Source organism: Nematostella vectensis, chromosome 7 (genome assembly GCF_932526225.1).
Source record: "Nematostella vectensis chromosome 7, jaNemVect1.1, whole genome shotgun sequence".
Taxonomy (NCBI): Eukaryota; Metazoa; Cnidaria; class Anthozoa; order Actiniaria; family Edwardsiidae; genus Nematostella; species Nematostella vectensis.
The window spans coordinates 1,823,903-1,837,228 of record NC_064040.1 but is presented as its reverse complement, the minus strand read 5'-3'; the positions used below and the strand labels follow the sequence as shown (position 1 = coordinate 1,837,228).

The 13,326-nt window shown below is 41.2% G+C and overlaps 1 protein-coding gene across 8 annotated transcripts in view; it reads left to right on the top strand.

The window, feature by feature from the left end:
- LOC116618039 (myotubularin-related protein 2) overlaps nt 1-13,326 on the top strand; it is a 20,303-nt gene extending 6,977 nt beyond the window's left edge. For all 8 annotated transcript variants that reach the window (XM_048730761.1, XM_048730759.1, XM_048730760.1 and 5 more), the window contains 18 exons: nt 590-677; nt 971-1,054; nt 1,915-2,019; nt 2,835-2,896; nt 3,962-4,067; nt 4,649-4,805; nt 4,906-4,965; nt 7,180-7,362; nt 7,989-8,060; nt 8,221-8,330; nt 8,705-8,774; nt 9,137-9,202; nt 9,589-9,812; nt 10,761-10,927; nt 11,091-11,165; nt 11,645-11,719; nt 12,318-12,397; nt 12,616-13,326. In XM_048730761.1, the coding sequence (XP_048586718.1) occupies nt 590-677; nt 971-1,054; nt 1,915-2,019; nt 2,835-2,896; nt 3,962-4,067; nt 4,649-4,805; nt 4,906-4,965; nt 7,180-7,362; nt 7,989-8,060; nt 8,221-8,330; nt 8,705-8,774; nt 9,137-9,202; nt 9,589-9,812; nt 10,761-10,927; nt 11,091-11,165; nt 11,645-11,719; nt 12,318-12,397; nt 12,616-12,825 (1,994 nt within the window). In that variant the 3' untranslated portion in view covers nt 12,826-13,326. The remainder of the gene's footprint in view (nt 1-589; nt 678-970; nt 1,055-1,914; nt 2,020-2,834; nt 2,897-3,961; nt 4,068-4,648; nt 4,806-4,905; nt 4,966-7,179; nt 7,363-7,988; nt 8,061-8,220; nt 8,331-8,704; nt 8,775-9,136; nt 9,203-9,588; nt 9,813-10,760; nt 10,928-11,090; nt 11,166-11,644; nt 11,720-12,317; nt 12,398-12,615) is intronic.

Below are 13,326 nucleotides of genomic sequence, written 5' to 3'. Positions count from 1 at the left end.
GGCAAATACGAATTTTAAAAATGTCTTGACATCCCGAATCAAAACCACCGCAGGTGCCTTACCGAATAGCTACACAGACCAGTGTATGCTAAAATGTATACGGTGTGAATAATAAAGTATGGAATGTTGTGCCTGGTATGGTATAAAAGAATTTTTAATTTCTGGTGATTTTTGTTTTGAAAATATTTTCTAGAGGTTTACAGCATGACTAAGAAAACCTTGAACACTGGAAATATGTACAGAATGTTTGTACCGACCAATCACTTGCGAGATATTCAAACAGTCAACTAGAAACATGTCTCAACAAGTCTCAGTGTCTGAATTCTCGCTTTTCGTCGCATTTGTCAGATGACAATAAACATTCCACACATATTTTAAGTGTTCACGGTTTTACTGGTTGCGCTGTAATGTTGCGCAGCACCCAGAAGATCACCTTTTCATTTTGGTAAACTTTATACAAAAATTGTTAAAATTTGGTCGTTTATTTACATGTAACGCCATAGTTAACCTGAGGGGGGTGGGGTGGGGGGGGGCACATGCCCCTGTACCTATCCCACCTTGGTAGACACTAGTGATTTTTTATTTGTAGGTCATCAGTGTATGCCGTACCCCACACAGACTCTGGTCCCCTCTACCATCAGTGATGCAGAACTCAACACTGTTGCCGTTTTCCACAAGTACGGCTTAGCTGAAACATCAGTGTTACGCTGTTTCTCTTATAATTTTCATTTTATTTTTTCACCGTTTCATCATTGTTTCCATGCCATTTTCATGCCCAAAACAACAGCGTGAGATTAAAGAAAACTAAAAACAATGGACCAATGAAAATCAGAAAGAAAATATTTGTAGGTAAAAACATAGTCTTTTATATTAGTTGTATTAATATTATAATTGCATTAAATTGTATGTTGTATGGTATTGTTTTTAATTTGTTATAAATAAATTTGTCTGCTGTTGTTGTCATCTAAAGGAGTAGCTGCTTTCCCACTGTTTGCTGGCAACACCCAGAGAATGGTGTAGCACTGCTCAGATCCTCTGCAGTTGTCAACAGAAGGTTTGTTGTTTTTATTGTCTATTGTTTCCCCTAGTGAGCTACTGTGGCCTCAAGACAAAGTTTTAAACTAGCCATATAGCATGCCAGAATCACAGTTTAAGCTTAGCAAATTATGAAAATGTATATCTGCTGGTATGTAAGCTGATTTAAGTTAGCATTGTTTTCTTCAATGCCTCTGGGATCGACTTCACAAGTTCTGATTGGTTCTTCACCAGTTAAATAAGGTTGGACGTCTCAGTCTTTCTCTCTCTCTCTCTCGCATCTATTTTGACGGCATTGTGTGCTTTCTTAAGTCTTTTTGCTTCTTCCGAGTCGGACGCTATCTCGTCCGACTGATATTCTTCCACCACCTACCAACCATCCTTAGTTCTGTCAGTTCTGCCTCTTTTTTATCTTGTTTTGTGCGTCAATCACCAACGAGCGAACCTTGTCAGGGTCTTTGCGATTAGTTTTTATTTTTGATAAAATAGAATTTACCTCAGAGTTGTATTCAAATTGTTTTCTGTTACCCTCTGGATGCCTGAGTATCCAACCATATAATCTTTTGTTGTCTCTTTATTGCTTCATTTAAGTAGAAAATGATTTACGTTCGGTTGAGCGTAGCGAATTAGAACGTAACTGTCATGACAACAATAACGACTGGGTAAATTTGATAGTGGTAATAATAAATAATGGTGATTAAGATGGTGATGATGATGATGATGAAAAAAATAACAACAAAGATAACGACAATGAAAACAATAAAATCAATAATAATAATAATAATAAATAGAATAATGTTAATAAAAAATAGAATAATGTTAATATAAATGATATCATTAATAATAATAATTGTGATGACCACCCTTGTGTCTTGCCAGGGGCTTACTGGAAGGTCGATGCGAACACGATGAGACAATGCTAACCAGTATATGTGACTGTAACGAAAACAGCAACAAGGCCAAGCTTGTGGTGTTTACCGAACAGTAAGTACGTGGTCAAAAGGCCGTTTTTTGGCTGGCTGGGAAGATGTTAGCCCCTCGGTTGCTGGGGAAAAATCGTTCCGAATGGTTCTGCTGGCAAATTTTTGTAGTCGAACTAGTTGTTCTGGGAAGATTTTTGGGGGCGCTGGAGCGGATGCTTGGGGAAAAAATCGTCCCAATCGGTTATACGGGCAATTATTCATGTGCTAAAATGCCTAAACAATGCTGGCTGGGCATCAAAACATATTCAAACGAATTTATACTGTTCTATTTTTGTTTATGACACTGTTTAAGACTAGACTATAGGCCTTCTTTTCAAAATGGCATTTTATTAGTTTCTGTAAATGAATAAGAAAGCTTTGTGTTTAGATGGATATACACTCTTTTTTATAGGAACGGCTTATTTTCAGTTGAGGCTGAGCCGTTATTTTTTTGGGACATTTTAAGGCGGAATATGTTCTTAACAATGTTCTTAAATTTTAGTGTTTATAAGAATATAATACGCAATAAATTATTAGGAAGAGAATTACATTAATGAACAATAGCAATAAGGAGGTTGTTACTATGAGCACAATTTGATTCTGCATTTTAGAACGCAACAGGACTAAAAAATTTTTCTGCTATCTGAGCCTTGTTATATTCTTAGCATGTTCTTTAAATTTGGTGAAATCTCAGGCTGGACCTTCTTATGAAAAAGGGTCTTATAAAATAAAAGAGTGTATCGAGATTTCATGACATAGTTTGTCTTCAAAAAATGAAGTGAAATAAGTGAAACAGTGTTTGACTGACCATGGGCTCGTTATCCATTTGTTGTCCAGGCCCAAGCCCACAGCCTCGGGACTACAGATCACAGGGCAGCTAACTCCAGAACAAGGAGAAAGTAAGTACTTTAATCAGGAACCTTTCATTATCCAAAGTGAGTACTTTAGTCATGGACTTTTCATTATCCAAAGTGAGTACTTTTCATTAAGGGAGAGGGGGTTTGGGGGGAAATTTGTAAAGTTAAAATGAAAGGAAGCCTGAAACTGCTACACCTAGGAAGACGCGACCCGAAAAAAATATCTAGTTTGGGCCCATACTACAGGCCCGTACCCAGGATTTTTCTTTGGGGGGTGCGGAATTCGAAAAAAATGGACCTAATTTTTCCCGGAGGGGGGGGGGGGGGGGGGGGGTAGGGGGGGAAGGAAGTTCTCTGATAAAAATCTGACCACCCCTGAAAGAACAAAAGGGGACTTTTTATGCCTTTGCAGTATCTCCAAGGAACGTTTATTGTCGGATATAGCTGCTAAAAAGTCTGACTTATGGATTGGTGACATACCAGAGTAATCTAGCTTATGCTATATAGTTTTGTCTACAAATAGCACGTCTATTGAGAACCGAGGGTGCACCCTTGACCGTTACTCTGGGTACCTGTACCTGACCTGTACCTGTACCAAAGAAACAAAAATAAGACTAGAACCTTTTTTTCCACTTTAGCGCATCCTCTTTGGCGTCGCCCTCGATAAAATCTAATGGCATTGAAGGGGGGCCTCCAAAACATTTCAAGAAAAGGAACCCCCTGTTTAATAAAAGAATGGTCCCTAAGCGGATTTACACTTAGATTTAACACACAATCACAATCACAACCACCATCACAATCACCATCACAATCACCATCACCATCACAATCACCATCACCATCACCATCACAATCACCATCACCATCACCATCACAATCACCATCACAATCACCATCACAATCACCATCACAATCACCATCACAATCACCATCACAATCACCATCACCATCACAATCACCATCACAATCACCATCACAATCACCATCACCATCACAATCACCATCACAATCACCATCACAATCACCATCCCAATTCCGTTTGCCTCCCCTGCCCCTAATTCTTGTGCTCTTGTGGATCAACAAAAACATTTTAGATCTCCTTTCCAGCATTCTATTACCCAAACTGCAAGTTTGTGTACGCGGATTCTCCTCCTGATTTTAAAGCTGTTCGTCAGAGCGCCTGTAAGCTACAAGCATTTCTGGCCTCGAAAGGGTGAGTGACATTCTCATCTGAGACGTGGTGCAAGTGTCTTGGTCAAGAAATGTTATCCGCTATAACGTTTTAGATAGTCATTTCCTTTGCAGATTGAAATGCCTTTATCAGTAATCCAATGTATTTAGCTTGTAGTACTGTAGCTACTTGTGGGCACACCCTCCGGTCTAACGTCCTTATCCAAGAAGACTAGTTGTTCATAGTACCTACTGTAGAGTACTAACAGGGTGTAAAATACAGTCTAAAACAACTAAAGTTACCGAGTGATCTTTTCAATGTACTCCTTTTTTTAAAAAAATAATTATTTATTTAAAAAATCAGTATCAGATGTTATACTCATTTTTGTGCAGTTCAGGGCAGTGCAGGAGTAAATGTGTTTAAAGCCTTTTTTTAGTTAGTGAAGGTACTGTAGACACAAGCTGCTAGTGAAATCGTTAGGAAGACGCAAGCCCAAGACGCAGTTCTACTCTGTGACTAAACAAGTGTCCCCTAATTCACATAACGACAACATGTCACACTATAATGTTCATCCTACTTGGTCCGTTATACACCTTTTCTAACTATTCCGCTTACCTCTGTAGAGATGACAGCAAGTACCTGTCCCAGCTTGAAGAGACTGAGTGGCTTACTCAGCTTAGCGAGCTACTTCAGACCGCTACCCAAGCCGCAGTTGCCATGGACTGTGACAAGTCATCCGTTCTGTTTAGTTACGAGGATGGTTGCGACAGAACAGCACAGGTACAAGTAGCAGAATAAGGCCAGTATGGGAGCGAGTAGATTTGTACATAAGAGTAGATATGTTTTAGCAAAATAGAGTTTGACTGAATGTCTTTCATAGGTTTCAAGCCTGGTACAAGTCATGCTCGACCCCTATTACCGTACACTCGATGGTTTCCAGGTAATACTCAAGTTATAAACTTCCTTTTACCGTACTCTCGATGGCTTCCAGGTAATACTCAAGTTATAAACTTCCTTTTATCGTACCCTCGATGGTTTCCAGGTAATACTCAAGTTATAAACTTCCTTTTACCGTACTCTCGATGGCTTCCAGGTAATACTCAAGTTATAAACTTCCTTTCATCGTACACTCGATGGTTTCCAGGTAATACTCAAGTTATAAACTTCCTTTTATCGTACCCTCGATGGTTTCCAGGTAATACTCAAGTTATAAACTTCCTTTTATCGTACCCTCGATGGCTTCCAGGTAATACTCAAGTTATAAACTTTCTTTTACCGTACTCTCGATGGCTTCCAGGTAATACTCAAGTTATAAACTTCCTTTCATCGTACACTCGATGGTTTCCAGGTAATACTCAAGTTATAAACTTCCTTTTATCGTACCCTCGATGGTTTCCAGGTAATACTCAAGTTATAAACTTCCTTTTATCGTACACTCGATGGTTTCCAGGTAATACTCAAGTTATAAACTTCCTTTTATCGTTCCCTCGATGGTTTCCAGGTAATACTCAAGTTATAAACTTCCTTTTATCGTACACTCGATGGTTTCCAGGTAATACTCAAGTTATAAACTTCCTTTTATCGTTCCCTCGATGGCTTTCAGGTAATACTCAAGTTATAAACTTCCTTTTATCGTACTCTCGATGGCTTCCAGGTAATACTCAAGTTATAAACTTCCTTTCATCGTACACTCGATGGTTCCCAGGTAATACTCAAGTTATAAACTTCCTTTTATCGTACCCTCGATGGTTTCCAGGTAATACTCAAGTTATAAACTTCCTTTTATCGTACCCTCGATGGCTTCCAGGTAATACTCAAGTTATAAACTTTCTTTTACCGTACTCTCGATGGCTTCCAGGTAATACTCAAGTTATAAACTTCCTTTCATCGTACACTCGATGGTTTCCAGGTAATACTCAAGTTATAAACTTCCTTTTATCGTACCCTCGATGGTTTCCAGGTAATACTCAAGTTATAAACTTCCTTTTATCGTACACTCGATGGTTTCCAGGTAATACTCAAGTTATAAACTTCCTTTTATCGTTCCCTCGATGGTTTCCAGGTAATACTCAAGTTATAAACTTCCTTTTATCGTACACTCGATGGTTTCCAGGTAATACTCAAGTTATAAACTTCCTTTTATCGTTCCCTCGATGGCTTTCAGGTAATACTCAAGTTATAAACTTCCTTTTATCGTACCCTCGATGGCTTCCAGGTAATACTCAAGTTATAAACTTCCTTTTATCGTACCCTCGATGGCTTCCAGGTAATACTCAAGTTATAAACTTCCTTTTACCGTACTCTCGATGGCTTCCAGGTAATACTCAAGTTATAAACTTCCTTTCATCGTACACTCGATGGTTTCCAGGTAATACTCAAGTTATAAACTTCCTTTTATCGTACCCTCGATGGTTTCCAGGTAATACTCAAGTTATAAACTTCCTTTTATCGTACACTCGATGGTTTCCAGGTAATACTCAAGTTATAAACTTCCTTTTATCGTTCCCTCGATGGTTTCCAGGTAATACTCAAGTTATAAACTTCCTTTTATCGTACACTCGATGGTTTCCAGGTAATACTCAAGTTATAAACTTCCTTTTATCGTTCCCTCGATGGCTTTCAGGTAATACTCAAGTTTTAAACTACCAATTACCGTACACTCTATGGCTTCCAGGTAATACTCAAGTTATAAACTTCCTTTTATCGTACACTCCATGGTTTCCAGGTAATACTCAAGTTTTAAACTACCAATTACCGTACACTCTATGGCTTCCAGGTAATACTCAAATAATAAACTTGCTACAACACTTGTGAATCGACAGCATCAGAAACCCTGTTTTTTTTTTCTGCTTTTCCTGCATTTTCGCATACCACTAAGACCATGGGTTAAAGACTTTGTCATAATTTGTGGTGGGTGTGGAGGGAAAACTCAGTGTGACCTTCCTTATTAGGGTCGTTCTTTCGTGGATAATGTAACTATAATATAATCAAGTCAATACTTCGATGATATGCAGTAGTGCCTGCTAATTTTCCGTCTTTATTGAATTGAAGTAAAATGTGTTTATGAGTGACGGGCTAGTGTTAGGAATACGAGTAGCATTCTATTGGTCTATAGGCCTCCTGTCCCAAGCCAATTGCTATTTTCTCACCACAGGTGCTGATACAAAAAGAATGGTTGTCGTTCGGCCACAAGTTTGCCGACCGTATCTTGCCGCCTGAGACTAATCCCGAGAGTACCGAGGAGCACGGCCCCGTCTTCCTGCAGTGGCTGGACTGTGTGTGGCAGCTCACTCAGCAGTACCCCTTCTCATTCCAGTTCAATGAATACTTGCTCAAGGTAAGCTCAGGAATAGTAAATGGGGCTTGTCATGCCGTCATTTTCCACCCCCGTTTAATACCGAGTCTCACATAGCATACACTTTTATCGGCTTATTCAAGCATGTAAGAGAACTTCAATACTTATTACTTTTTATTCAAGTATTTGGCTGTGGACCGTTTAAAGTTTTCTTGGAAATAACAAAAAGTGCCAGATATAGCTTGAAGGGTTGCTTAACAAGACATGTCTTATGGGATGGATGGACGTGGCGTGCATTGCCTTATGGGATGGATTGATGAGGGGTGCATTGGCTTATGGGATGGATTATTGAGGAGTGCATTGGCTTATGGGATGGATTAATGAGCCGTGCATTGGCTTATGGGATGGATTAAGGAGGCGTGCCATGTCTTACGGGATGGATTATTGAGGAGTGCAATGGCTCATGGGATGGATTAATGAACCGTGCATTGGCTTATGGGATAGATTAATGAGCCGTGCATTGGCTTATGGCATGGATTAAGGAGGCGTGCAATGTCTAACGGGATGGATGGATGAGGCGTCCAGTGCGTTATGGGAAGTCAATTGTTAAATTAATTATATTGAGTCGATTTCTTTGACCCTCTTGCTAATTGTACTTCCTTTTTTAGACTATAGCAGAAAGTGCGTACTCGAGTCGCTTTGGTACATTTCTTGCAAACTCCTCAAGGGATCGTGAAGAGGTAGGTATACCCCTCTTTCTCCCTATCAATACGTTTACCCCTTACACTTCTATCTTCTTTCCCCTCGACTTATTCAAGCACCTTTTAACCCTCTCTTCCACTTTGCTGTCCCTTTTCCTCTCTCCTTTGCATAACGTAGAACTCCATATGTGATTTGCAGGAAGAGATCGATGAGCGCACCGCCTCGTTGTGGACGTGGTTGAACGTGGTGACCATGGATGACCCTGACTGTTTTATTAACCCGCGCTACCAGAAGAACGCTTCACTAAAGTAAGATCTCGGTTTTTTCAGTGTATATGATTCGAACTAGTGCCCTGGGGCCGGTTCCTAGAAGGCCAAAGTTGTCTGTAGATAAATGCTTATCCAACGGATAAATCCTGGACAAATCCTATACAACAGATAACATTTGTCCGTGAATAACTTTATCCAGCCTTTCAGGAACCGGGCCCTGGGCGCTTATTTAAAGGAGGGCGCTTAATCGAATCATTACTGTAAATATATAAAGTGAAAAATTCACTGACTTCTACACTTGAGCGGAAAAGGTATCCCACGCTTGCGCATCCCTCTCCTTTGGGTTTCCTTTTTCGTCCTATTTTGTTTCAGCGCTATATTCACAAAGTTCACCTTTCCTTGTTCTCGTTTAGGTTGTTTCCTCGATACCACATCGCGTGCCTGAAATTGTGGACTTCCTGTTACAGCTCACAGTTTAAGCAGGTGGGTCCACTTCACGTGATGTCATGCGACGCCATGTGCCAGCATCACGTGATATCATGCGACGCCATGTGACAGCATCACGTGATATCATCTGACGTCATGTGATATGCTGGGCTCACGTCACGAGATATCATGCGACGCCATGTCGCCAGAGGGGTTCACATTACGTGATGTCATTCGACGCCATGTGACAGCATCACGTGATATCATCTGACGTCACTTGATAGCTTGCTCTCATTGATATATCCAATGGCATCACGTGTAGAAACTGTCACGTGACATCTTCAGATGGATTGAATACACGTCATAAAATTCCACACAACATGTCATATAATGTATTTTTGGTTGTTTTCTTGTAAAAGGAGAATCTACGGGAGGCCCACAAGGCCGGCCGAGTGCAGGAGGCAAAGTTGGAAGAGCAGTGCAAGGTCAGCCATTGTTTTCTGAAGCTGAACATATTCAACAGACGAATTAACTGCCATTGAGGGGGCAAGAAAGTCCAAATTCATACAGTAAATCGTATCTAGATGACGAGTTAGGCGTTTTTAACCATCAGTTCGCTTGATGACATCAGCTAATAAAGCCTTTGGGGTACTTGAAAGAGGTTTTTCAGTTATTTTTTACATATACTGTAGTGTGCACACTGTTTAGAGTATACAAAAATTGCCTCATGAATCAGACAATCCTCGCGACTTTGAAGGATAGAACTCATTTTTCAACATCACAATTCGTACAAAACTTGCACATCGCTAGTTTTGCATTCGAAAATAGCAATAGAATCAGAAATAACTGACAAAAGAGCATGTGTTTGCAGGACCTCCTGGCGAAGCATGCCAAGCTGCTCCTGCGACTTGCAGAGAAAGACTCCCTTGACACATCCTCCAGGCCCGCCTTCTGCACGGCCAGCCTCCAGCACCAGCCTGCCAACCATCTCGTGTTGAACTTCACCTTGGGTAGCGGAGACGATGACAGAGAGGAGGGCTCATCGCCGGACGGCTCCCTGGCGTCTGTTTCGTCCGGATATGACAGTTTAACGAGGTATGGAAATAATATAATAATAATAATATATGTTTATTATTCCCTATTGCAGTTGAGACTGAATTGCAGGGAGAGCGCCAACAAACTTACAGTACACACAATTAACAATTAACATATTTTACAGTTACAAAATCGCTTAGTCCTCTGTTTTTTGTCATCTGTGTGCGGCTCGTAGTACCCGACCTAAGACTGCATTTGGCGGGTACTACATGTCCCCGAGTCCATCAGCTGTAGGACGGGATTCTCGGGTAGAAGGTTGGCTACATACTGGCGGCATAGATTATTGCAGCGCGTCTCAAGAGTCAGGAGACCAGCTGAAACTAATGCATTATCACAAGAAGTGTCTGGAAAAATAATCCGCAATGCACGCTTCTGGGTTTGTTCCAGGGATGATGATAGGTACATTGGCAGATTGGCGAATACGACGCAACCGTATTCGACTATTGATCTGATTAACGAACAATAGACGCCCACGAGATCATTATGGGAGACGCCGGATTTTTTCAGTTGCCTTAGGGCGTATAGTCGCTTGTTGGCTTTCTTGACTATAACATCGCAATGGGCCTCCCATTTCAGGTCGTCTGTGATGAAATGTTTAAAGTCCGACCGTAATGACTTCGTCTATTAACCAATTCATCTTGAAAGTCATTTGACAGTCCGCAGAGGTGTCCATTTACAAGTTATTTTAAGGGATATCTCTATGAGCAAAGTTCGGGCGGTACAGTAGCAAATGGGTTAATCACGTCCCTTTTCCCCTGTCCAAACTCATGTTCTTGGTAACATAACACCCCATCCATAATACCCCATAGTAATAATATTGTTGGTACAGCCAGGGAAGCGTACAGCATAGAACACGAATATGACAACCGACGAAAATCAAGACCTTTTGGTGAGTAAGGGAGGTGAAGAAGGTGGAGAAGTGTATGAATCATTTTCGTTTCTCTTCAGGTATCAGCGCCCCCTGCGCCGCATGACTCGCAGTAGATCTCTGGATGACATGCTTGACGCGCATGCGTGCTCTCGGAGTAACAGAACCACGAAAAGGCAGAGCTTGAAGAGGAAGGTCGGTGGTAGCAAGTTCTACACGGACAAGTTCTTAAGCGATCTGCAGAAAGGTAACTACAAACATTCCCATATTTGTCAGACTAGAAATGCGAACAAGTCCTTTGGCCCTTCGCTTTGAAAGTTGATAATTATTATAATATGGTAAGAATGAAGTGATATCAGAATTCTAATGTAACGTTTTGACGTCTAATGTAACGTTTTGACTATATTCAGAACCAAGAAGTCGCGTAACGGACCTACCGATATCTGAGAAGTACAGCAGCTTACAAGACTATCTCAACAGCACTGGTGAGCGTGCACTTTTAACAAAATTTGTTTACAGGAGAAGGGCCGCAATTAAAGCGCCACCTGTAAAAATGTGAACATCTAAAATATGTGGAGGGTTTCTTTCGATTAATCACAAGCGAAATTCAGACACTGAGAATTGTTGAGGCTGGTTGGCTGCCTGGTTGACTGTTTAAAAATCTTGCATGTTATTGGTCAAAACAAACACTCCATGAATTTTCCACTGTTCACAGTTTTACTGGTGGCGCTGGGATAGAGGTGAAGAAGCAACATGATGGTAGGAGACAGAGGAGAAAATGAGGAGCCCCAAAAACCTTTTATTGGTATCCGTAGTAGAAGTCTTCTCCCCATTTACATTCCGAGCTAGCAAATCTTTTTGTTTTTCCAACCCCACCCTAAATGTCGGGCACTTTTCTGATCTTAAATCTCGTCTCACACCAGTAAATATAGCACGGCTTACCATAACAGAGCATGTATTTCAGGTGTGGACTTTGACTCCGAGTCAACAGTGACCGTGGGGGCCACTTACTGTTGCGGATACATGGTCAAACAAGGACGTGAGTTTTTAAGAGTAATTTCCCCTTTTCCTTGATGTAGAAGTTATCACTCCAGACAAACAAGGCAGCCGTAAGTTATGTTGCCAGTTTCATCACCAAGGCATTGGGCATTGACCCAATCCAAACATACACGAGAGTCATACACCTATTTCAATAAAGTTTGTCAGTGCAAATGGCGAATGGCGATTGACAAATGGCAGTTCTACGACGGAAAGTAACCATGCGTCTCGAAGAATATGGATAAATCAAAACAATTATCCATTTATTGTTACCAATGCTTGGCTCTGACATTGCTGGTCTTCATTTATAACCTTTAATTTTACGAATAATTTGTACCCATAAGCCATTTACCATTCGCCATTTGCACTGACAACCTTTTGTGAAATAGGTTTATATCGGTGGCATAATTGGCATTGCATTTGGAGTGCCTGCCTTTTACCACTGAGTTCCGGGTTCGATTCCCCATCCCGACCTGAGTTGAGCTAGTTGGTTCTCGCCTTGAGCTAGGTGGTTCTCGCCTTGAGCTTTTTTTTTTTCAGGGTTATGTTGTTTTTCTCCATCCACAAATACAAATAATGACAGGTGTTCTGTGTTACAGAGGTCCGTAAAAACTGGAAGAAGCGATGGTTTGTGCTGGATTTTACCAAGAAATACCTGGCATACTTTGAAACGGAAAAGGTAAGCGATGAGTTTTTGCTTCATTTTCCCGCATTTTAGCTTGATTTACATGGGTTCTTGCTTTATTTACCTGCGTTTCGCTTGATTTACTTGGGTTCTTGCTTGATTTACCTGCGTTTCGCTTGATTTACCCGGGTGTTCGCTTGATTTACCTGGGTTTTTCGCTTGATTTACCTGGGTTTTCGTTTGACTTATCCGTGATATCGGATTTATTATAGACGCAGCACCCGAAAGGCGCCATCAGTTACCAGTCCATCTTGGAGGTCTATGAACACAGGAAGACCGGACGAAGAAAAAAGTGCTTATTCTGTCTGGATACCCCTAACCGTACATATACAATAGAGTCGCCGAACGAGAGGAGCATGCAGATCTGGATGGCGTGCCTGACGGTGCCGCTCAGCGCGATTGAAGTCAGACCAGACAGGTGAAATCAACCCAGCCCTACGAAGAAGTCAGACCAGACAGGTGAAATCAACCCAGCCCTACGAAGAAGTCAGACCAGACAGGTGAAATCAACCCAGCCCTACGAAGAAGTCAGACCAGACAGGTGAAATCAACCTAGCCCTACGAAGTGTTCCTATCGCGACAGAATACAGTGTTCTCATCCACAGGAAGCCCAGCCGTACAAGTTAAGTCGCAAGAAGCCAAGTCGTACAATATGTTCCTGTCCACAGGAATCCCAGGATACGAAATGTTCCTATTCACAGGAATCCCAGGATACGAAATGTTCCTATCCACAAGAATCCCAGGATACGAAATGTTCCTATCCACAGGAATCCCAGGATACGGAATGTTCTTATCCACAGGAATCCCAGGATACGAAACGTTCTTATCCACTGGAAGCCCAGGATGCGAAGTATATTTCGATGTGGAAATGTAGGTTGGATTTATTCAACTAAAACGCTAAAGAAACGATTTTCGACACATCA